This window comes from Podarcis pityusensis (genome assembly GCF_964106645.2).
Source record: "Podarcis pityusensis genome assembly, chromosome: 1".
Lineage (NCBI taxonomy): Eukaryota > Metazoa > Chordata > Lepidosauria > Squamata > Lacertidae > Podarcis > Podarcis pityusensis.
In genome coordinates, this window is record NC_138028.1 from 99,835,031 (window position 1) to 99,858,683 (window position 23,653).

Genomic DNA, 23,653 nt, shown 5'->3' on the forward strand with positions numbered 1-23,653 from the left:
GGCAAAATGATCACAATGGTCCTATGAAGTCCAGGTGATCGTGTCAAAGACTTGGACTTTATGGGATATCTTTAACATGTAAGAGATGTTAGCATTTCACTGAATACAGTTGTTAGCCTTAGGATTATATATTGCGACTGCCCTGCTACCTACTTAGTCTGCATACATAACTCAGTTGGCAGAGCACGAGACTCTTAATCTATGGGTCACTGGGCAAAGATTCTTGCATTGAAGGAAGTTGGAGAAGAAGATCCTTATGGTCCCTTCCAACTCTGATTCATCCAATTAACTGCTAATGGTCCCATACAGCTTGTCCCATTACTTAAGAACATGGTTTCACCCTGTAGGCCACCGAACCTATCAAGGACACTACACAACGTCTGTGCAGTATTGACGACAAGATATAATCCACACATTTTCATAAATCAAATGAGAACTTTGGTCTTATGATAATCCAAAGGGGGGGGGGGGAAATACCCACCACAATGGTCTTCATCTGAGTCATCACCACAATCATCAATCCCATTACAAATCTGCTCACGTCTCAGACAGACTCGGTTATTTCTGCATCGGTAAGGCCTTGTTGGGGGACATGGAAATTTTACTGTGAAAAAGGGAGAGAGAAAACTAATACTATAATGCTCATTATGTATGGAATGTATCCGCTTTGAACAGAGAGGCAAAAGTGATTACATGCCAGATATAAGCTTGGATTGTATCCAGTGATCCATGTGTGTAGTTCTGCTGTTGCAGCGGGAGTTCCATTTGCACACGAGGTTCCCCCTTTCCTCCTACCCACCTTAGGGTGGGTTAGATGGGACAGGAGAGGAAGCAAAAACTCAGCTGCGGACACAGAAGTCTGTTGTACCAGTAGATTCAAGGGGTTCAGCCCCTTAAACATTTAACCAGGCCTTTACTATATGTATATACAGTGATACATTGAGTTACAAATGTCTTGGCTTACAAATGCTTCAGGTTACAAATTCCGCTAACCTGGAAGAGTTACCTCGAGTTGAGAACTTTGCCTCAGGATGAGAACGGAAATCGTGTGCTGGCGCCACAGTGGCAGTAAGAGGCCCCATTAGCGAAAGCACACCTCTAGTTAAGAACAGTTTCAGGTTAATAACAGACCTTTGGAACGAATTAAGTTCGTAACTAGAGGTACCACTGTATTATGACTTTAAAACTGCAAGGTTTAAGGGGAAAGTATTGCTGAAATGTTCAACTATCAAGAAATCCTCTTGGAACGTTTGGCGGGACCATGTAACACTACTGTGTTTTAACTTGCTTCTTTCAAATGTAGCATTTGCAACGTTTACTATAAAGACATAGGCTGCATACACACTATACCCATAGCTGTCAACTTTTCCCTTTTCTTGTGAGGAATCCTATTCGGAATAAGGGAATTTCCCTTAAAAAAAGGAAAACGTTGACAGATATGACTATACCTTTAAAGCACCTTTGAAACACATACTTCCCCTCAAATAATTCTGGGCTCTGCTGCTCACCCCTCACAGAGTTACAATTCCCAGCAACCCCTTAATAAACAACAGATCAAATAATTCTTTAAGAAGGAAAATGTGCTTTGAATGTGCTTTAGCAATATTGGGTGGAATTCAACATAGCGCTAAGTGGGGTATGCATGCGGGGAACAGGGTCACCCAATGGGAATTTTCTACTGTTCCTGCTGCACCCCCCTAAGCCATTTTTAGAGAGTGGGGTGTTGGGATTACGCTCTGGGCTATTTGCAGCCCCCCAGATCTCTGAGCATCCTCCGGTGAGCATAGCTCTGGAAAAGGCACCCTCCTCTTCTCCAGGGCGCTCCAGCAACATAAACCAACTTGATTTATGCACACTAGCCTTCTCTCTTGACACAGCAAAAGAAAGAGGCATCGTAGTTATAAACTACCATTTATTTACACTATATTACACGGACACAGAATCATGACGCTCTCTCTCATCCAGCTCCGAGAGAGAACAGGCAAAAGTGAAAGCACATCACATAATACATACGGATAGGACTATATCTGGTTCTCACGTTTTCACTAATCACAAAATGCAGCCTCAGAGGAGTGAAATTGCTAACATGGGGATGGTTGGAGGAGGGGGGATTACCATTGTGCAAGCAAACCTTGTTCTATGCACTCGACAACTTAGTTGAATCCTGCCCACAATGTGTACACAGTCATAAATACATATGTAAACAAAACAAAACAAGTGACCAAGCAAAACACAAAACTGAGCAGTCGAAAGGTAGTCAAATCAACACACCATACTGTAGGAAATGAAACTTACCACATATTTCAGGGAGTTCATCAGAGTTATCTCCACAGTCATCTTCTCCATCACAAACCCAAAAATGCAGTTTACAGAGTGAATTGTTGCAAAGAAACTCATCCGATCTACATATATTCCCCCCTGAAAAACACGGAAAAACGAAAATAGTTTATACATATATTTTTATGCTTTAACTGGGTGTATAATGTGTCTGTTATTTTTCTATAGGGAAGCTGTTTGTGCATTTGGGGACAGATGTCTTGCTGTATGCTGGAGTCCTTTCTAATTCCTGGATCAAATAAGGATTCAATTGCTGGACGAGTCAGACAGGTTTCCTGTCAAGGACCCCTAAATATGGGTTGTTAAGGTAACAGAAATTGGCTCTGTGCCAGAGGACAAATGAGTGGGCTCCCCTCCCTCACCTGGCTGTTACTGTGAAGGACAGGCCAGAGTTATGAATGTGAGCTGGAAACTAGAAGCAGGCAGCAGCCTGGGCAGCTGACAGATAAAGCCATGCCTGATTTCTGCTCGGATCCTAGGCTGTGGATATGGGAGAAGCAAGATCTTCTGGAGGTGTTAATGCTGTGACTCCCTCCATTGTAGGCTCAGATTGTATATATGTTTAAATAAACCGTATGTAATAAAGACACCACAGTCTCCGCTGTCCCTCATGCCAAGAAAAATGAGCCCTGGTATGTGCCTAGACCCGCTGGAATTTTACACTGCTTGGAGATTGGGGTGGTGTCCGTTCTTTATTATCATCATCATCATCAACATCATCATACCACCCTATACCTGGAGGTCTCAGGGTGGTTCATAGAATAGAATAAAATAAAAATAAAAACAACAACCCAATAACCCCACCCCATATATATGATTCAGCATTGTGTTTTAATATATGCACTTGATTGATTGATTGATTGATTGATTGATTGATTGCTGCTGCCGATTGGAAGTGGAAGTGACATCAGTAGGGCAACAATTCTCAGCACCCAGTAGGAACGACCATTTACCACTCCTCCTATAAACCAACTCAGAACAATGTTGTGTTATCTGACGTAGAATAACTGCACAGGCACGTCAGACACCATTTGGGTGAAACCTGCTTTCGCACTACCACCGTAGTCAGTGGATGAGCACAATATGTTACAATAACTTTAAAGGCAAAAGAAAAAGAAGAATCTGTGCCATTTGCTGCTACATTTAGCTGTTAAGCCTCAATTCCCCCCAGAAAAACCATTAAATAAATTTTATCTGCCCCCACAGTTGAAAAAGACAAAGTCTCCCTCTCTACTTGCTACTTGCAAATGGGCTAGTGAACTGAGATGGGCATTTTATTTAAATCCTATTTTGAAGCACGTCATTTAGATAAAGTAGCCTATTTTCAATATGGTTTTATTTTGGTCATTTCCTAAATCTGATTTGCCTAAATCTTCTAAAATAATATGCTTTTTTCTAAAATGAAAAATGAACTTAATAGAGGAAACAGAATTATAGATCTCAAAAAATAGGTGGGCTTAATGCAAACACAGAAGGATTGATAAAAGAACAAATCCAAAAATCAGCAGATAGTTTAATTATAAATACAGCCTTCACAGAGCACACACTTCAGAGATGGAAATTGGGATTATTCCTGTGATTGCCTAGGTTTAGGATGAACTAGATTTGTGAAAAGGCAGCCTCAATGAGATAATATTGCTCTATATTTTAAGGGATTACTACAAGTCATAATTCTTTTTTTTTTTAAAGGATATGGCTTTTCTGAACAAAATAGTGACAGTTACAAAAATGCCGTTGTGCTAACGGCCAAGGAAAAAGGTCTATTGAACAAAATGTGACATTCTGCAGGTTAAGGTAAAGGGCGTGGGAGTATCGTCAACCACCTCTGTTGCTACCAGCTTTTTCTCCTTTTGTGCAAGTTATAGCACTTGAACAGCAACCTGAAAAGAGTTGGACAGCAACCTGAAAAGAGTTGAAGGCTGCAGTCATAAGGCCAAGTTGCAAGCTCCCCTTCAGTTCAACGGGGCTTGTGCCAATAGAACAAATGTAGTTCTATTGTAGATTCCCCCCCCCCCCCCATGGTGATCTCTTACTCAGAGGCAGCCTGTTTTCCTTGTACATTCTTATAGCAAAATAAATAAATAAGGGCAAATAAAAATTACTTTGTTTGTATTAAGTCTTATGCAACACAATTTTACCCATATCTACTCTGAACCAAATCCCATTGAATTCAATGGATTTTACTTCCAGTGTGTTTCGATTACAGCCAACTAAGCACTGGGGAGGTTCATTCTGGTTAAACATGCATAGGACTATCCTGTGGGCACAGATATAATGGCAAAAGAAAGAAAAAATTATTACAGTACTGACATGTTTTGGACTGTTCTCCATGCTCCATAGGACTGTGTTTTGTATTTTATTGTATTTTAATATTTTGTTGGAAGCCACCCAGAGTGGCTGGGGAAACCCAGCCAAATGGGTGGGGTATAAATTTATTATTATTATTATTATTATTATTATTATTATTATTAGTGGGGAAGAACATAATGACTCTCACCTCTGTCACAATGTTGTTCATCACTGCTATCCACACAGTCTTGGATTCCATCACAAAGCCATCTGATAGGGATACAGTGGGCCTTATTTTTACATCGAAACTGATCTTCCTTACATTCTGTTACACAATCCATCTGTTTAAATACATTTATATGTGGCAGTATTTATAAACAAAAGCAACAGAGTTATAGACAGACCAAGTAGAATTTGCCAAAACTGATAAAAATAATCCAAAGGTGGGTCACTTTTCTCTTGCTGACAAAAAAGTTACAATTAACACTGAATATAAATAACTACAAATGCAAACAACACCATTCTGAGTTATAAAGGAGGGGGCATGACATCGACCCCTTTGCCCTAAAACCACTCCTTAGCATCCAAAGTTACATGAGTAGAAGAAGTGTGACTGTGCACTGGGCTTTTCCACCTCTCCAGCTTTCAAGCAAGACTTTTTGTGAGTATAGAAAGTTGGAACCTGGGAAAGAGTGCAGGGGCTGGAGGAGGAAGGGGTATAAAAAGAAATGAAGGAGGGATCTATCTTGTGAGACTGGAAGTGCCCTTGCAGAAGCATAAAACACTTTTGGATACTGCTCAATAACTACCACCCAGCCCACGGAGCGCCACTGTTCTTATGAAATTCCCCATATTTATTTCTTTATGGATTTATAACTTGCTTTTTGACCAAAGCCATCAAAGTGGGTCACAATGTGAAAATGTAAGGATTAAATTGTTGCATCCTGTTGCATATTGGTTTTTAAATGCAACAATTAAAACAGCAAACCTGGGCGTACTCAAGTAGTTGTCTGATCTTTCAAGCTCCTCAGACAAGAAACAGATCTGGTGAACCTCTGACATGAGGTAATTCCAGAATTTGGGGGCCAGAACTGAAAGGACCTTACAGCTATGCAAATCAATGAAAGATTCAACTACTCCATTATTGGGAAAAAATAGAAAAGCCCAGTAATGACTGAGTTGTTTGCTTTTCTGTACAAGGAAACCTCTGGGGTAGAATGAAATTCCACAATATTTGCTACTTTAAATTCAAACTTCTAAATTTGCTAGCCAAAACTTTAGAACAGGTCAAGACTAATTAACTGCGTACCTCATCAGAGCCATCAGGACAGTCATATTCTCCATTACATCTGAAAGATGCTGAGATACACCCTCCACTGGCACACACATACTCACTCGAAGAGCAGGTTGGAGATGCTATATCAGAAATATATTTGGCATTAGAGAAAGACAGTGCACTGTAAACTTGGTATTTGGTAAAATCTGTATTTCTACAGAGTGGCATGTTTGGTAAGGGCAAAATATATTACTAACAGTGTTTTTCATTGCAGTTAATAATTCTCTTATTCCTCCCCCCCCCCCCCCGATAAAGATTTACCTGGTTCACAATTTTTCTCATCTTCCCCAAGAATGCAGTCATCGTGTCCATCACATTTCCACTTTGAGGAAATGCACTGACCATTGGAGCACTGAAACTGGTCTTTTAAGCAGCCAGAATCACAGTATCTCTGTCATAAACAAAATAATGCAACTAATTGAAGTAATATACAATACAAAGTGCAAAAAGAAGATTATGCCTGGAAACGAACAGCATTTGTGAATTCTCCAGTAATAAAACAATCATTTCCAAAGTTATACAAAAGTAGCAGAAATTATAAAATGGAATAGTAATCACAACTGGATAGCACGTATTTGATTGAGTGATAGTCATGGACATGGCCACCTCAAATACGGTGACATTTTTCTTAAAGTACATTCAGAATTATCACTTCAAATATGGGCTAAAAATAGGGATATATGAAACCTTTCTTATTATTTTCTGTGATATTTCCACCTCATGAAAAATTGAGACCACGTGACAGGGCAGCAGCCAGATTTTTGCAAGGTTAGAATTTTCAGAACTCTTAACTCCAAAGTTACAAAGCTGCACACTAGTTTGGACCTGGACCGAAAAGGGATTAAGACGAGGTTTGATTATGCATTGAATCAAAGAACTGGATGGGACCCAAGGTTCATTTAGTCCAAGCCCTTGCAGTGCAGGAATCTTAACTAAAGCATCCATGACAGACGGCCATCCAACCTCTACTTAAAAACCTCCAAGGAAGGAGAGTCTACCACCTTCTGAGGGAGTCTGTTCCACTGTCAAACACTCTTACCATTAGAAAGTTATCCTTGATGCTTCTGTTTTGGAAAAAAGCTCATAGCTTTTCACTTAAAAAAAAACAAAAAAACATCTTGCTGTTGGGCAGCAATACCAGGCTATTTTACTCATAGTTTGTGATACCAAACTATGAGTTGGCAGCTTGCTTTTCCTCAATGGAGCAGGCTATAATGCCATTTTATTTTGTTGACTTCCTTTTGCACAGGTCTTACTGGCTAGTTGTTTCTTTTAATATAGTCCCCCCCCCCCTGCAAACTACTAACTGACTTCCCTCAGTAGATCAGGATATTTCCTGCAATCTAGTTCAAAGTTAATTGACCCCAATTCTACAGTGTACCAATAACATGAAGAATTTTTGTGAGACCATGTTGACTCAACCTTACTTTCAACTTCCTAGAAATTCTTACGTTTGAGCCTCCAAAGTCTTACATTTGAGCCTTTTCTTTAGGCAAAAACTAATACTAAAACTGAATTTTGGCAGTATGTTCTTCTGTCCTACCAGTTACACATGTTAAAGGAGTGGGTTTGAAGTCATTTGCCACTCTTGCCATATATTTCTATACTGCCTTTGGATCTGCTTGCTCAGCAGCTATGTAGGGGAGGACCGGGACCAATGCTTGTAGATCCAAATCAAGTTGTTAATCCTGGATCTTACGTAGAGTATTGATCACATGGTTTTAGGTGGCGTGTGCATCAGTATATAAGCCCAAGCATGGATGTTTTGGGGGTACTGAGGTGGAAAAGGCACTTCACCCCCTGCTGCTAGTATCCCATCATATATAGGTGCTAAGTATCAAAACCAATCTCTTGCAAAGCCCTACCTCATCTGAGCCATCTGCACAATCATAATCACCGTCACACCAAAATCTTGCAGACATACAGTCTCCATTTGAGCAGTGAAAGTCTTTCTGAGCGCATGTTTGTGGTTCTGAAAGAAGAAATGTTTCAGATTCAAACTAAACATAAGTTAGAGAACTTTTTTCTTAGTTTGATTGAACTCTCCCAAGCTTACCCGTGATACACGAAGAACTGGAATCAGAACTGTTTCCTGGTTCCATTAATTTTGTGTTCTCCCTTTATATTATTTATAATGTTATACATCTGAGGGTGCTAATTGGGTTTAATAAATATTAGAATTTAATTAGAACCGGTATTTTAGGACCCATAATAGCTGGATTCATGTGTATTCAAGATGTGGGCTGGCAGCTGTTAATATGCGAAGAGTTAATTAACCTAAGCACACTTCCTGGGTTGTGTATTTGACATTGTAATCCTGTAGAATCAACAAGTCTAAAAGCTAATTAGCTGAGGTAATTTCCTTGTGCGGTGACCACCTGGGGATAAGCCATTTAGGTGAAACAAAAGAATGAAAGGGCAGATCTCATTTGCAAATGTGCTGGTTCCCTCCCTCTCTCAAGGGCTAAGTGTGAATAAATGTGAAAAGCTAATCCCTTTTCAGGCAATGAGTTTTAGGACATCAAAGGAAGGGCCTTCTCCTGGATTATAAAAGAGACCAGAATTTAGGCTATGGGGATTAGGGCTGGAGTGATGTAACCAGGAAGCTGGGTTGTGCTGGGCTTCTTGTTGTTGTTGCTATGGAATATTCTGGTGCGTTTTGGGGTACTGCTGCTGTGAGCCCCTCCATTGGAAACTCCAGGTTGCATATACCATATTTTTTGCACCATAACACTCACTTTTTTCCTCCTAGAAAGTAAGGGGAAATGTCTGTGCGTGTTATGGAGCGAATGCCTGCGGGTGGCGGGGGGGATCTGCTGCAGTCGTGAGCAGATGATCCATGGTTCCCCTTCCTTCCCTCCTTCGTGGTTACAAAGCATGGATCCACATGGATCCTCAGGATTTTTGCATTGGGCTACTCCAAACTCACTGTCAGATCACATGTCTGTGGCCACAGCATGAACCACAAAAATCATATATCCACTATTTCGTTTAGAATATTTTTTTTCTTGTTTTCCTCCTCTAAAAACTACGTGCGTGTTATGGTCTGGTGCATGTTATAGAGCGAAAAATACGTATATATCCTAAAGACACTAGCCTCCGTTGAGCCTTATTCCTGAAGGAAACACTAACCCTGGGTAAGAACGCCTGCAACCCCTGGAATCTTATGCAGCTGCTCAGCAGAGATTGGGGTGGCGTGTAATAATATTGTAACATTATTATTATTTTTTTCAAAAAAATCCAGCTTAAAAATGGGGGGGGGCATGCTCATACATATTTAAAATAAGTATGCTTGAAATTCAGAAACTATTGATAAAAGGTATTTTACTCTTACATACCCGCAGAGGCTCTCCACTTTTTAGTTCCATATAAGAAAATATGCATTTTTAAAAAGGACTATTTTAACTATCAAAAGCTTCCCAAAAGCTTTTGATGTTACTACAATGTAGGCCAAAGTTTTAAAAAGAGAGTGCTAATGTAGTGCTAAGGAGATCACTCCATCCGTTCGAGCATTTCAGCTTGTCTGATGGAATTATCTCCCTTCTCCTCCTCCCCCCCCCCCCCCGCTGTTCACTGTTCTATGTATTCTCCTTCCCACCCCCCCAGTCAGTTTGGGAAGGCATAGGGACATGGGGGGGGGGGAAGGGGAAACCTCATCTTGCACAAGCTTCTGCTATTATTATTATTAATAATAATAATTTCATTTCTATACTGCTTTATATATATATATTTATATGAAAAAAATACTCAAAGCAAGACTGGCTGATTGAATTTGGCCCTAAAGCTTTCTTTCACCTTTTTAAGCCATAGGAGCTAACAAACCAACACTTTGCACTTCTTGCTACTGCAGTTAGCTACTGTAGGTGAGTTGACTTTATTTATTTCACACAGCTTATGCAAGTATTCCAAATACTCAAAAATTCAAATTTAGCTTCTGGAATAATAAGGTGTGGTCTGACCAAGGCAGAATAAATCTGGACTTGATGCAGCCTAGAATAGCTTGCATCACGCTGTTGACTCATGTTAAACTTGTGATCCACTAAGACCCCCTAGATCCCTTTCACACGTACTACTAGCAAGTCAGAAATTACTTACTGCAGTTTTCTTCATCAGAATTGTCACCACAATCATTTTGGCTGTCACACCTCCAGTGATCTGGAATGCAGTTGCTGTTCTTACATTGGTATTCATGAGGCCCACATGTTTTTTTATCTGTAACCAAGACAGATACTGCTTTTATTCTAATAATCTTAGGTAGTTAAGCATTGTGAAAAATGCATGCCAGATCTATAGCACATTAAACTATGTTTCACTAGCAAAGGTACTGAATTAATTATCAGCTGCTATGTCAGAATGCATTTTATTTTTACCATATTATTATTTGCCCGGAGGTGGGGGATAATTATTTGCTTGGATCCAAACTTGAATGTGGCTGATGGGAAAATCTGGAACAGAACTTTTCACAAGAGGCACTTCTGCCAGTAGAAGGGAAGAAGCAATTTAAGATCCCCCCTCCCCGCTGCAGCCTCTTGTGCCCTCAGAAAACTTGCTTCAGGGGATTTAGGGATTGTCTAGAACACGCGGGTGGTGCTGTGGGTTAAACCACAGAGCATAGGACGGCGGTTCGAATCCCCGCAATGGGGTGATCTCCCGTTGCTTGGTCCCTGCTCCTGCCAACCTAGCAGTTCAAAAGCACGTCAAAGTGCAAGTAGATACCACTCCGGCAGGAAGGTAAACGGCATTTCCTTGTGCTGCTCTGCTTCGCCAGAAGTGGCTTAGTCATGCTGGCCACATGATCCGGAAGCCGTACGCCGGCTCCCTCAGCCAATAAAGTGAGATGAGCGCCGCAACCCCAGAGTCAGTCATAACCGGACCTAACAGTCAGGGGTCCCTTTACCTTTTAGAACAGGCATGGCAGCAGAGGGAGAATAGAATCAACAAAAAATCCCTCCCGTCCTCTTCCATCAGTGGGATTTTCCACTGGATCAAAACCCTTTTTCTGCATAGAAGGAGTCATTCTAATCTGAAATGATTCTAATATGAACTGACTTTATTACCACTAGTTGTGATGAAACACTTAATATTCTTGGGTATTTTTCAGGACCCACTCTTTTCCTTGGTTTCAACTGCTTTTAAATAGCTGCAAATCACCCTGGGACCTGCTGGTGAAGGGTGGGTAATAAATTTAGTAAGAATATTTTAAAAATAATAACAAGCCTTACAACAAAAATTGCTCCTGTACATTGTTACAAAGAGCTGGCATGCTCAATTCCATTCCCAATCTCACATGGTTTATCATCCAAGAAGTAGGCTGCATTCAATGGACAATGAGTATGCTCAGAGTGGTCTTTGGGTTGTTGGTTTCTCTCACCACTTCATGATTTCTCTCTCTCTTTTGGTATGTCTGCAAACCTTGAATTTCCACCAAGCCTGCTGATATTTCACTCTTGTGCATGGGACATATAATTTTGGCCACATACGGGCAGGCACTAGAGAATTGCATTTGCCAGTAGTATACAGGATACTCACCACAGTTTGCCTCATCAGACCCATCAGCACAATCAGGATCCTCATCACAAACCCATAGTTTAGAAATGCAGTGCTTTGTTGTTTTACACTGAAAATGGTCAGGAGAACAGCTGTTTTCCGCTTTAAAGAAAATGAGCTACTTTAAGTACAGAAACTGTTTTCTAACATTCAGAAATTCTAATTAAAACAATCAACGCTGTTTTAAACTAGCTTTCTCTCAATTCTTCAAACAAACAAAAACCCCAACAACAAAACCAATGTCTTATCTCCACTTCCTACATTATTCAAATTGTATTATTCAAAAGAATTCACCAAAACAACAATGTGTATAGTGTGTTTGACTGACCACAAATAATGCAATTTTGGAGTTTCTACGTAAGTAACTTACGACAATCTCTTTCATCTTCTTCATCACCACAGTCATCCTGTCCATTACACCTGAGATTTATTGGAATGCACTTTTGATTTTTGGTGCACTTAAATTGACCTGACAGGCAGACATGTGTATCTGAGGACAAACAAATAAGAAGCTTCAGGACAGAAAACTCGGGTGATTCTCATTCTATACTGCTCAACTATATTAGTCCTGTTTTGAATGCCTCATTATCAGGGCTGGTACCAGATTTCAGTGAGCACTCAGCATGATGTTTGCAATAAGTTCCCACCTGGATCTCTACCTAGTGCTGCAACATGCTACTACTGGCACTGCTGCCATCACCATCACTGTATGCTGCCACCAGTCACTTATCTCACCTAGAACCAGACTGGACAAGACAGGCAGCAACACCTGTTGCTACTGCATGCTGCCACAACTTTTCAATGGGAATCAAGCTGTTACTTGGTTCTGATTTGCAGTGCTTGGCATATTTGCTTACCTAAAAATCAACCATTATCCAAAATAAAGAGATTCATATTCAATATTAAATTGGCTCTTTAAATCTTGTTTGAACTGTTCATTAAAGTAGTTTTAAGTTCAGACTTCTTCATGTTTATCTTACAACCTGAAACTTTGCACACGCACACACACACACACACACACACACACCCCTTTATTCCAAGTGCATTTTGAAATGACAAGCTGGCAACACATCATTACATCTCCTTTATGTAATTATGTTTCCCCTTCTCTATCACTCTTTTTCATTCCTCTTGTACATCCATTTTATCCAGGGTTTATTGCCAGGCAGCCTTTTCACCAAACAAAGAAGAGTGTTTAAAGAGGTCACCGTTCTCTTGTAACTCTCCTGATAGCTGTTATCAGTCATCTTATAATAATATTAGAGTGATACACTCTTTGCAATTATCTTCCAACTTCTTAATGATTCTTAAGAGCTAAACATTACTGGCAGCCTGGTCCTATTCAGAATTTTAGCTAGGGAAGCTCAAACACCCGGATGCACAACAGCTGATAAAATGGCATATCCTATATCAGTTAAAGAGACAGGCTTGTCCTGTTTTACAGATTTCTAGCATTGTATCAGATCTCTTTAGTACTCTTGTGGCAACAGTAAGTTATAGAAACACTAGGGAAATGAGGTTTCTCCTTCAGTTCTTAGAACGTTGTGCTGGGATATTTGTGCGGTTTCACTTCCCCCACACCTGTAAAAACCCTTGCACAGCACTTCTGCATCTTAAACAGGATTGTCCTTATCCTGACGCAATAGCATTGAAGACTAAACCAGCCACTGGATAGGAGATGTGAAATGCTGGCGGCCCTTTTACAAGGGAACAATGAAGGTGAGGGAAGGTAAATAAGAATATATAGAAGGATAATAAGAAGGATAATAAGAATATATAGAAGATTTGAGAAGATTGTAGAATGCAAAGATAAATGTAATGTCAGAATGTAGAGGAAATTGAGTAGGGGCGGAGGGAAGCGGGGGGTGTCAGCTTCGCCTTTCAGCCGGTGCCAACGACTGGGCTCAACCTCTTCAGCCCCGATTGGGCCAGGCGAGCTGGAAAAGCACTCCCAGAGACCTTCCACTGCAGGGAGCAGGTCTAAGTGCTGTGGACTCACAACTTAGAGCTGTGAGCACCAAACTCAGTTCCAAAAATCAGCGGAGCACAGCAGAGTATGAACCACACGAACAACAGCTCTGAAGTATAACTTCTTTTATTCTCTACAGCTACTGCATAAACTAACTAAAGACTAATCGGAGACGCTGGACTGCATGAGTGTTACAGCTGCTTGAGCAGTCACCTTATCTATATACAGATAACACTCAGACTCCCACAGGCTGGAGCGGAAGAAGCGATGAGCAAAATCCGCCCCCTCCTTTCTGAAACATTGTCAGCAGATTCTTGCAATGGGAGGGGTGAAACATCCTGGGGGGGGGGAGGGACAAAAGAATATTATGTTTGACTGATTGATATCTGTGGAGATGGGGAGGATGTGGTGATGGCTTTGGTATATTTGTATTGTGATGTAATATGGAAAAACCAATTAAAAAAGAAAAGAAAAGAAACTGGAGCACGGTACATGACGCTGTGCTGCAGCTGATAAATGGTAGACTATAGCATCAGATTCTCTAAAAAGCTTTTTATTTGATTTTATTTATTTCAGAAAATTTATATACCACTTGATTGTAGGCAACAACAGCAACCTCAAAGCAGTCTCATGCCATATAATGCTTACCACAATTGAGTTCATCAGAGTTGTCTCCACAGTCATTCTCTCCATCACATATAAATGCTGGTAAAACACAGAGTCCAGTTCCACACTGAAATCGCCCAGGCTGGCATTTAAATTCAGCTGGAAAAAAGAATAAAGTGTTGAACAGCTGCATTTCATGGTAATAAGCTTTTTAAAAAACAGCAACAACACAACAGCCTTTCATAGCATTTCTAGGCTTATGAAAAAGCTATCATATATTTGTTTACTAATAAATAGATATGTAGAGTGTCTATCTCTTAGTCCAAGTATGTTAATAAAAATTTTCCATTATAAGTCAGTGCTTTTTTAATCAAATGCATATTAAATGTTTTGCAATTAACAAGAATGCATGCCTCTATTTTGTAATTTTTAAAGCAACGTGAGAACTATCAGAAACTGGGTGATTCTAATTGCTTCTCTTGCCTCAAAGAAGCAATTAAATGTATTTTCTCTTAGCTGTACTAAAATTGTTTCAGCCAGATGACTCTCTGTTTACAAATTCACAGCTACACCTTTCTCCCACAACTATATGACGTCCAAGCAGGAGAAGTGGAAGCTAATTGGCATGAAAGCAGAATTTCTCAGCAACTGTAAAGTGTGTGATTTCCTGCATTCTGATGTTCTTCAGGACATCATATTGCAAGTACAGATCAGCAAAATGACTGCATTCAAACTAGTTAATGCACCAATACTTACTGTGAATATCTGAATGATGATATTGATACACAGAGCACAAATACCTTCTGAATCAATACAAGAAACAGTACTAGCTAAAAGTATGTGTATGCCTAGGTTAATAACTAAAACTGAAATTTGCCTCTCTGTGAGTGTGAAACTAGCTTGTTTAAATAAAATCTAGCCAACTCCAAAATTATGAGCAAGATTCTAGGCATCCATAGGAAGAAGATGTTTTAGGCTGGAATTATGACAGCTATGCTATAGGACTGCTACAAATCACTACTATGACACCACAGTCCTAAGCATGCTTACTCAGAAATGAATCCCACAGCATCAGCCATTGGTACCTGCAGTAGTACCAATTTAATATTGTGGTCTACGAGTTCTTAATTTTATTGATTCATTTTAAAATTCTACATTTTCAGGGTTTTCTAAATTAATGGAAGATTTAATAAAACATTATCTATCCAAAATAGTAACGGTTGCACATTTGGGAAGCCTTTCTCCACCCTAAACCTCAATGCAAGTCATATTTGTTCTTTATCACAGCTATCGTATACCCTTGACCAAAGAACGGCATACTCCTTCTATCTGGGATGGTCGTCCTCTTCCACCGAGCATGCAGCTTCAGGAGGGAAGCACATGGAGCAGCGAGGGAGGAAGGGGACACCCGCCTAGCCAGCCATATCAGCCGAATCAACCCTGGCGATCAATGGGGTGACAGATGTCTCAGCCAGATCACCCTCACATCCTATTCTTTATCATGGCATTAGCAGTGATGACTTCACTCCTTCTAAGTAGCAAGCCACTCTTCTCAGATCACCGCTAGCCTCACTTACATTTCCTCTGCAGCAGAGGAGGACACTTTGAGCTCTAGTCCTCAGAGATTTGATTGAAATTTGAGAACCATTAGCCCTGTGAAGCAAAGGCAGTCAAACATAACTAGTTTCCTTCCCAGTAATCCAGTCTGGGTTTCAAATTATAGTGAAAAATCACCTAAACTCAATTTGAATTGACCCACATGTATAAATATACCTATACACAGCAGCAATCAGTGTGGCTGAGTGGCAGCACTCACTCTTGACAGCTGAGTTGCTGCTGCTTATGTAGAGGAAGAATGAGGCAGCGTTGGCCCAGTAAAGATGTGCCAGCAGGAAAACCAGATTGGTTCCACCCAGAGCTGGCCTACGCATGATGCAAGGCAAGGTGACTGCCTCAGGTGGCAGGATCTGCAGGGGCAACAGATGCCAATGTTTATCTTTATTCCTTCTTTATTCCTGATGTCAGCCTTCACTCCCTCCTCCCTTCTTCCCTAACAGGGAAGGGGGGTGCCATTTTGTAGTTTGCCAAAATGCCACGAGGCAACCATGGTTCTACTGGTGTGTTAGCACAATGCCATCTTCCCTGCTGCTTTGCTGATCCACTACATATATTTTACTGGCGGACAGCATTTGGTTGTTGCCTAGTAACTGCCTGACAGACTTCCAACATAACTAGATGAGGGAATACTGCTAATTGTAATGGTAAGAAAGTGACCTGCTGAGGATCCTGTTTTGCTTCTGCTGTTGCGCTGGAGCTCTAGGAAGTTTCGGCTTGCTGATTAAAAAAACTACTGGCCTAGTTTATTTAAAAAATTGAGAATGAAGAGATTTGAAGAGTGTGTACCAACCAATATAAGCCATGTGCAGCAGAAAAGTCTCCACTATGAATTACCATGCAGAAAATGCAAAGCTACGCACGCCTGCTTTCATGAATATAATATATTTGTATTCACCTGTCACGTATTCATCTGTCATGGCAAAATTATAGCAGGCATACTTGTACCTGCTGCAAACATTGTTTACTTTTTAAAAAATGACAGGAGTATTGTGGCAGGTGCATGAACTATGAGCCTATCAAAATATCTGCAGATTTTACAGCACATTCAGGATACTGCAGCAGTGTTATAAAAGTGCTAAGCAGCAGTACATCTTATGAAATCTCTAGTGATAGCCAGACTGCTGCAAATCTTCTTTTGTATTATTTGCAAAAGCTATAATATAAGTAAGGGAGATATTAGGAAATTATTTAAAAGTTAAATATTATACCAAGTTGCAGCAGAAATGCTTAGAAAAAGTTCTAGTTCTCCAGATAATTAAGTTATTATATAAATTGTTTGTTCACTCTGTAGCAGTCTTGTAGATTTTATTAACTTAACAACAACGGCAAATTTATATCCCACCTTCCTTCAAGAAGCTCAAGGCGGCATTCATGGTTCTCTATCTTCCCATTGTAGTCAAACAACAAACCTGTGAGGTAGATTAGGCTAAAAGATTGGCCTAAAGTCATCCCTAAATTGGCCTAAAGCAAATTTCATGGCCAAGTGGAGACCTGAATCCTACTCCAACCCTCTTAACCACTGTACCACGTTGACTCTTACAGTATGAAAATGCTAGGTTAATGCAACTTGCTAAAATACTTACGGCATTCTTCAGGTTCATCTGATCCATCCCCACAATCATCTACAGTGTCACATTTCCACCAGAATGGAATACATTTGTCAGTTTTGCAGCGGAACTGTAGGAGAAAGGTATAATATGGAAAACCTTAAAGTGTTAACAGTTTTTATTGAAATAACATGAATTTTTTTTTGCAGCTGAAAATAATTTATAAGAAATCAGAGCCCAAAGCCAGAATATGGAGTCTGCTGTTCTTTGAAATTAGTTTCTTGCCCACTAAAGGTATTAATGATCTGGATTAACAGGCATACTTAGGTGAGTGGAAGGCACTTCCATTCTCATGGGTTGGGGGAGGGGGGTATTTTTGGAAATTCCATGGCATGCTAGTTCAGAAACAGAGGGAGACAGTGGGCTATAAAAGCAAATGAGAGATGAAAGATCCTGTTCCATGAATAGAACTTTGGAAATCAGGATCCAAGCCAACACATATCAGTCACGTTAGGGTGGGGGAATAGCTTTGTTGATGTACCTAATGAAATTTATCCAAATAAGGAATATAAAGATAAATAATTTAGGCTTCAACATAACTGTAACGCCATAAACCAGATTTTCTGATTTTGAAAAAACAAAACAAAAAACCAAGTTCCTAACCAACAGTACCTTCATTCATTACTATTTAAAACTATTAGTGCCCTCCCCCCTTAATCTGAAAACTCTCACAAGTCTTTACGTTGCTTCAAAGTCTCTAAATACATTAATAAGTAATCCTTATAAATGTTACAATACACACGTTCTACTTACTTGACTGGCTGTGCAGTTTGATAAGCAAGTCTTATTATCTGCCGCGAGGTAAAAGTTGGTGGGGCAGGCACAGGTGTGTGTTTTGCCTGGGGCCAGGAGGCACAGGTGACTACAGCCACCGTTAGTCAATGCACAAAGATGTTTAGGCACTAGGAATGCGAAAGAGGAAACAATTAAAATGTGCTAAAGTGATTCACATGTGTCAGAGCTGCTTCCAGATCCTAGCTCACAGAGGATCACGCTAGCCAGCGATCATTAAATAAAAGTCTTTATTGAGTTACAGTTTCCATTCTCAAGCTGCTGCGTGCAACTCTACGTCTCATGGTTAGATCGGCGAAGCTCCATCTGAGTCTCCGCCCTTTGTACACCAACTTAATATCCTAGCCTTGCTCCACCTTTTCCGCCTGACTGTTCTTCTCTGGGTCCCTCTGCCCCCCGGGGTCTCTTCCTTCCGGGATTCCTCTGACGCTGACCCCCCTGACTCTTCTCCCTCCTTTCGGCGGGCTTTAGGACCTGGCTCCCTTTCCGGGCTGCCTACTGCGCCACCTTCCTGTGCATTTGAACTTGGTGCGCGCGCCCAACCTTCCACCTTCCGTCTGACCGTTTCTTCGCTCCCCGATGGAGGTGTGGCCACTCCTGACTCGTGCCCTCCCCCCTGTTGTGAGCTGCCAGCGCTTGACCCCTGGCGCCCTTCCTCTTCCCTGCTCTCTGGCGGTGACGCTGGTCCCGATTTCCAACTGCTCCCCTCTGAGTCCCCTCTGGCTCTATCTTCCTGGGGTGTCCCCCTAGGCTCCCCCCTTGCCCTGGCCACTGGTGCTCCTTTCTGTGAATCTTCTGATTCACTGGAAAGACTCGGAGATCTCGGGTCGTCGTCATCACTCATCTTTTCTTCTGCCTCCTCCCCCTCGCTCTCTGTTTCCTCCCTTGCCCTTGCCTCTGCTCCTGAACCCCTGACATCCATCCCCCCCTCGAAGCCCCCTCTTCCCCCCTCCCCTCCTTCCGGTGCGGCATCTGGGTGCTGCTGTGTCAGGGGGACGAATGTCGGATACAGTTCGCTTCCCGTGTCGGGCCGCCATCCGAAGTCTTCCGGTTCTTCCTCCCTGCTCTCGTTGACGACGGTCACCTCCGCTTCCATCTCTGTGCCGCCGTGCTCGAAACCCGGGTCGTCCCCGAAAACGTCCATGTCCGTCTCTCCCTCGTTGCCTTCTGGAGACGTTGCTCGTCCTGGACCCTCCAGCCACCTTCTGCGGAACTGCTCCTCTGGTCGATCATCCCACCAATACGAGGGTTCTGAAGCAGATCCCGAGGGTGACCCCTCCGGGGAACGGGCGTCTCGTGTCGGTTCCTCGTCCGAGTCGAACCCCCGGAACGTGCTGGCTGAAAGCGTGGGCGTGAAAAGCCAGTCGTCGAAAAAGTCTGCTGGCATTGGCCTATGTGGGAAGAGGGCATGAAACTCTTCTTTGAGCAGAGGTTCGTCTAAAGCGTAGCCCGGCACCCAGCTGTTGGCACTGGCCGGGGTGCCCTCCTTGGCGAGAAGGTATTCTACCCCCTCTTCCCCCCATCTGGAGTCCAAAATCTCCGTGACTTCGTTGATGCGCTCCTCCTGTGCCACTCCCCCTTGCCCGGTTCTCTCTCGGAGCGGACCCGGTGCCGTTCCTGGTTCCTGAAACCTGTGAGGTGCCTTGTAGGGAGTGAGCACCAATCTGTGGAACACCGGATGCATTCTGGAACCCTCCGGAAGAGCCAGCCTGAAAGCCACCGGGTTGACCTGTTCTTCGACTTGGTAGGGCCCCAGTTGTTTATGCCCTAGTTTCTTCTTCGCCAACGACCTGGCCGGCACTGCGTGGGCTGCTAACCAGACCCAGTCTCCCACATGGATCTCTTCGCCAACCCTTCTGTGTTTGTCCGCTTGTACCTTGTATGCGTGTTTAGCCAGCTCCAGGTGCCGCCGCAGCTGATCGTGGACCTCCTGCAACTCCGACGCGAACGCATCTGCTGTCTGCGGCTCCCCCTCCCCCATTCTTTCCAGTCCCGGGAAGGTTCTGGGGTGCCTCCCGTTGTTGGCGAAGAACGGCGTGACCCCCGTGGACACGTGCTTCGTGTTGTTGTAGGCGAACTCGGCGAGAGGCAGGTAATCCACCCACGTCGCAGGCTGTTGATTCGCATAACATCTCAGGTACTGCTGCATGATGGCATTGACCCGCTCCGCTTGCCCGTTGGTCTGCGGGTGTCTAGCCGACGCCAGGTTGATCTTGACGTTCAGGAAGCCCATCAGCCTCTGCCAGAAGTTCGAGATGAACTGTCGCCCTCGGTCGGACAGAATAGACCGCGGCAGACCGTGAACCTTGAACACGTGGTCTATGAACAGTTTGGCGGTTTGTTCCGCCGTGGCCACCTTCGCACACGGAATGAAATGTGCCATCTTGGAGAACAAGTCCACCACCACCAGCACAGCCGTCTTGCCCCTCGAGCTGGGCAGATCCGTGACAAAGTCCAGGGCCACTCTCTCCCATGGTTCGAACGGAGTTTGCAGCGGTTCCAGCAGTCCGGCCGGCGGTCTGTGCACTGGTTTGGCCCTCTGGCAGGTGTCACACCTCGCCACGTAGTCCGCGACTTCCCCTCTCATTCCGGGCCACCAGAAGTCTCTGGCTACTAATTCCACCGTCTTCTCCTTGCCAAAGTGCCCGGCAGTGGGCGCGTCGTGCAGCTGCTGCAGTACCTTGGCGCGAAGTTCGTCTCCCGGCACGTAGATGGCCCCTTTACGGATGAGCAAACCATCTCGCAGCTGGAACTCGTCGGTCGCTGCCGTGCCCCTGTGCACCTCTGCCATCTTTGCTTGCGCGAAGGAGTCATCCTGCAACGCTCGTCGCACCGCATCCAGGTCAACTGTTGCCGCCGCGCACGCCCACACTGTCGGTGCGAAGATGTGCATGGCGGCCGCTGGCGTTGCCTCCTCCAGATACTGTGGCTTACGGGAGAGAGCATCCGCCATGATGTTGGTGTCCCCCGGGACATATTCTATTCGGAAGTCGAAATTCGCAAAGAACTCAGCCCAACGTATCTGCCTCTGGTTCAGGAACTGTGCCGTGCGCCAGTGCTCTAGATTCTTGTGGTCCGTGCAGACCTGCACCGTGTGCTTGGCGCCGATCAGGAAGTGCCTCCACGCTTTGAACGCTGCATGAATGGCCAGCAACTCCCTGTCCCAGATGGTGTAGTTCTGTTCGGACTTGCTGAGCTTCCTTGAATAAAACGCTCCCGGCCTCCAAACCCCCTGCGGGTCTTTCTGCAGCAGGACTGCTCCCACGGCTCTGTCTGAAGCGTCTGTCTCCACCCTCATCGGCCTGCTGGGGTTGACATGAAGCAGCTGCTCTTCCGACGCGAAGAGACGCTTGAGTGCCTGAAAGGACTGCTCCGCCTGCTCTGTCCAGATGAACTTCTTTTTCTTGGAGCTGAGCGTATCCGTGATGGCCGCTGTCTGCATCGCAAAGCCTTTGATAAACTTGCGATAGAAGTTCGCGAAGCCGACAAACCGTTGGACCTCCTTCCGGTTGCGTGGGCTTTTCCAATCCAACACTGCTCGGACCTTGGCGCTGTCCATGGCGAGCCCTTTATCAGACAATTTGTAGCCCAGGAAATCCACCTCCGTCACGTCGAATTGGCACTTCTCCAGCTTGGCGTAAAGCCTATGTTGCTGTAGCCTGCTCAGCACTTCCTTGACGTGTCTGTCATGCTCCTGCTGCGATTCCGAAAAGATCAGGATGTCATCCAAGAAACAGACGCACGTCTTGTAGAGGAGCCCCGCCAACACGTGATGCATGAAAGCTTGAAAAACGTGGGAGCCATTTTGCAATCCAAAAGGCATAACTCTATATTCGTAGGTGCCCAGGGGCGTGAACATGGCTGTCTTCCACTCATCTCCTTCCCGCATGCGAATGAGGTTGTATGCCCCTCGCAGGTCCAACTTGGTGAACACTCTGCCCTTCCGTACCTTTGCGAGGAGGTCGTCGATTCGGGGCATGGGGAAGTCCGATGGCTTGGTCACACTGTTCAAGATGCGAAAGTCCACTACAAGTCTTTTTTGGGGCGTGTCCCGCTTCTTAACAAAGAATACCGGACTGCCCCCCGCTGCCTTGGACTCTCGGATGAAACCGCGCTCCAAATTATGATCTATGAACTCTTTGAGTTCCTGCAGTTCGTCCTCAGACATGGAATACAGCTTCCCTTTGGGCAGCGCCGCCCCCGGCAGCAGGTCAATTTTGCAGTCATATGGTCTGTGGGGGGGTAGCCTGTCTGCCTCCTTCTCGCAGAAAACCTCCAAAAATTCCGCGTACTTGTGGGGAACCGCTTGCAGCGTGCCTAGCTGCAGCTGTGACTCCTCTTCCCCTCCTTCCTGCCTGGGCACGATGCAGTGTTCAGCGCAAAAGGAAGAGCCGAAGGTCAGCTGCCTCTGGTACCAAGCCAGCGTCGGGCTGTGCTTGTCCAGCCAACTCATGCCCAATACAATGGGCGTGTCCGATAGTTGAGTGACATTGAAGCTGATGATTTCCCTGTGATTCCCAAGTCGCATCACCATTGGTGGCGTCTGCTTCACCACTTGCCCCCCTAGCAGCTCCCTGCCATCCACCGTGACAACCTGCAGGGGCAGCGTGGCAGGCAGCAACTGTATAGCGTGCCGGTCGACAAAGTCCTGCCCTATAAAGTCCGCATTGCTTCCGGAGTCAATGGTGATTGGCACGTCCATGGTGATTCCATTGGGCAGCTGGAGCGACGCGGTGAGCTTCACTACCGGTTTGGGCGGGAGGGGGTCCATGGGCTGTAAAATCTCTGGGGACTGCTTCACTGACACGTCTGGCTGGGCCCCAGTGCCTCTTCTTCCAACCAGACTCCTTCGTTTCCCTGCTGTGGTTGTCCTTGCTGCGTTGCTGCAGTTACCATTGCTGAGGCTGCAGTGTGCTTGTGGAGCCTCTGGGGACACTCTTTCGCCATATGCTGTGGATCATCGCAGATGTAACACTTCCTGTTCCCTCTAGGAGGCTTCGCTTTCACTGCTGCCGGTGCTAGGGCTCTGGCTGCTGACTGAGCCCTTGCACCTCCAACCTCCATAGGTTCCGCTCCTCCTCCTGGCGGAGGCGTGGATTGCGCACGCGCTGCTTCTCTGGGAAGGAAGGAGGAGCCCCTGGCTGGTTCGCGCCCTCCACGCCCTTCGTCCCTGCTCCACGGACGTCCTTCCAGCCGCACCCCCACCGCCAGCGCCCTCTGAACGATCTCCTGCGTGGTCCGGGGTCTCTCCCCCCTCGCAATTTCATCTTTAACCGAGCCGTGCAATCCCTCCCAAAACAGGTCTCTTACAGGAGCCGAATCTCTGTCCCATTCCAGGGCACTGACCAAAGCGAAAAAGCGGGCATGGTACTGCCTTACGCTGGCCCTCCCTTGCTTCAGTCCATGTATCTCCTGCCGAGCAAGATCCACGTCAATGCTTGATAAAAAGCACCCATCCATCGCTTTAATAAAGGCATCCGCATTTTGGAGCGCCGGATCCTTATCTCTCCACAAATTGCGCAGCCATGCTTTAGCATCTCCATGCAAATGGGA

General features: G+C 44.3%; 1 protein-coding gene and 1 long non-coding RNA gene across 5 annotated transcripts in view; one reads left to right on the top strand and one right to left on the bottom strand.

Moving 5' to 3' along the window:
* LOC308479324 overlaps window positions 1–2,888 on the top strand; it is a 207,150-nt gene extending 204,262 nt beyond the window's left edge. For both annotated transcript variants that reach the window (XR_013987606.1, XR_013987607.1), the window contains one exon: window positions 2,506–2,888. This is a non-coding gene — a long non-coding RNA (uncharacterized lncRNA). The remainder of the gene's footprint in view (window positions 1–2,505) is intronic.
* LRP1B (LDL receptor related protein 1B) overlaps window positions 1–23,653 on the bottom strand; it is a 776,343-nt gene that overhangs the window by 47,520 nt on the left and 705,170 nt on the right. For all 3 annotated transcript variants that reach the window (XM_081004634.1, XM_081004635.1, XM_081004633.1), the window contains 12 exons: window positions 18,062–18,210; window positions 17,285–17,378; window positions 14,127–14,243; window positions 11,880–11,999; window positions 11,492–11,611; window positions 10,058–10,174; window positions 7,828–7,934; window positions 6,224–6,353; window positions 5,936–6,042; window positions 4,835–4,967; window positions 2,296–2,418; window positions 482–604 (listed from right to left, as the gene is read on the bottom strand). In XM_081004634.1, coding sequence (XP_080860760.1) covers window positions 482–604; window positions 2,296–2,418; window positions 4,835–4,967; window positions 5,936–6,042; window positions 6,224–6,353; window positions 7,828–7,934; window positions 10,058–10,174; window positions 11,492–11,611; window positions 11,880–11,999; window positions 14,127–14,243; window positions 17,285–17,378; window positions 18,062–18,210 — 1,440 coding nt within the window. The remainder of the gene's footprint in view (window positions 1–481; window positions 605–2,295; window positions 2,419–4,834; window positions 4,968–5,935; window positions 6,043–6,223; window positions 6,354–7,827; window positions 7,935–10,057; window positions 10,175–11,491; window positions 11,612–11,879; window positions 12,000–14,126; window positions 14,244–17,284; window positions 17,379–18,061; window positions 18,211–23,653) is intronic.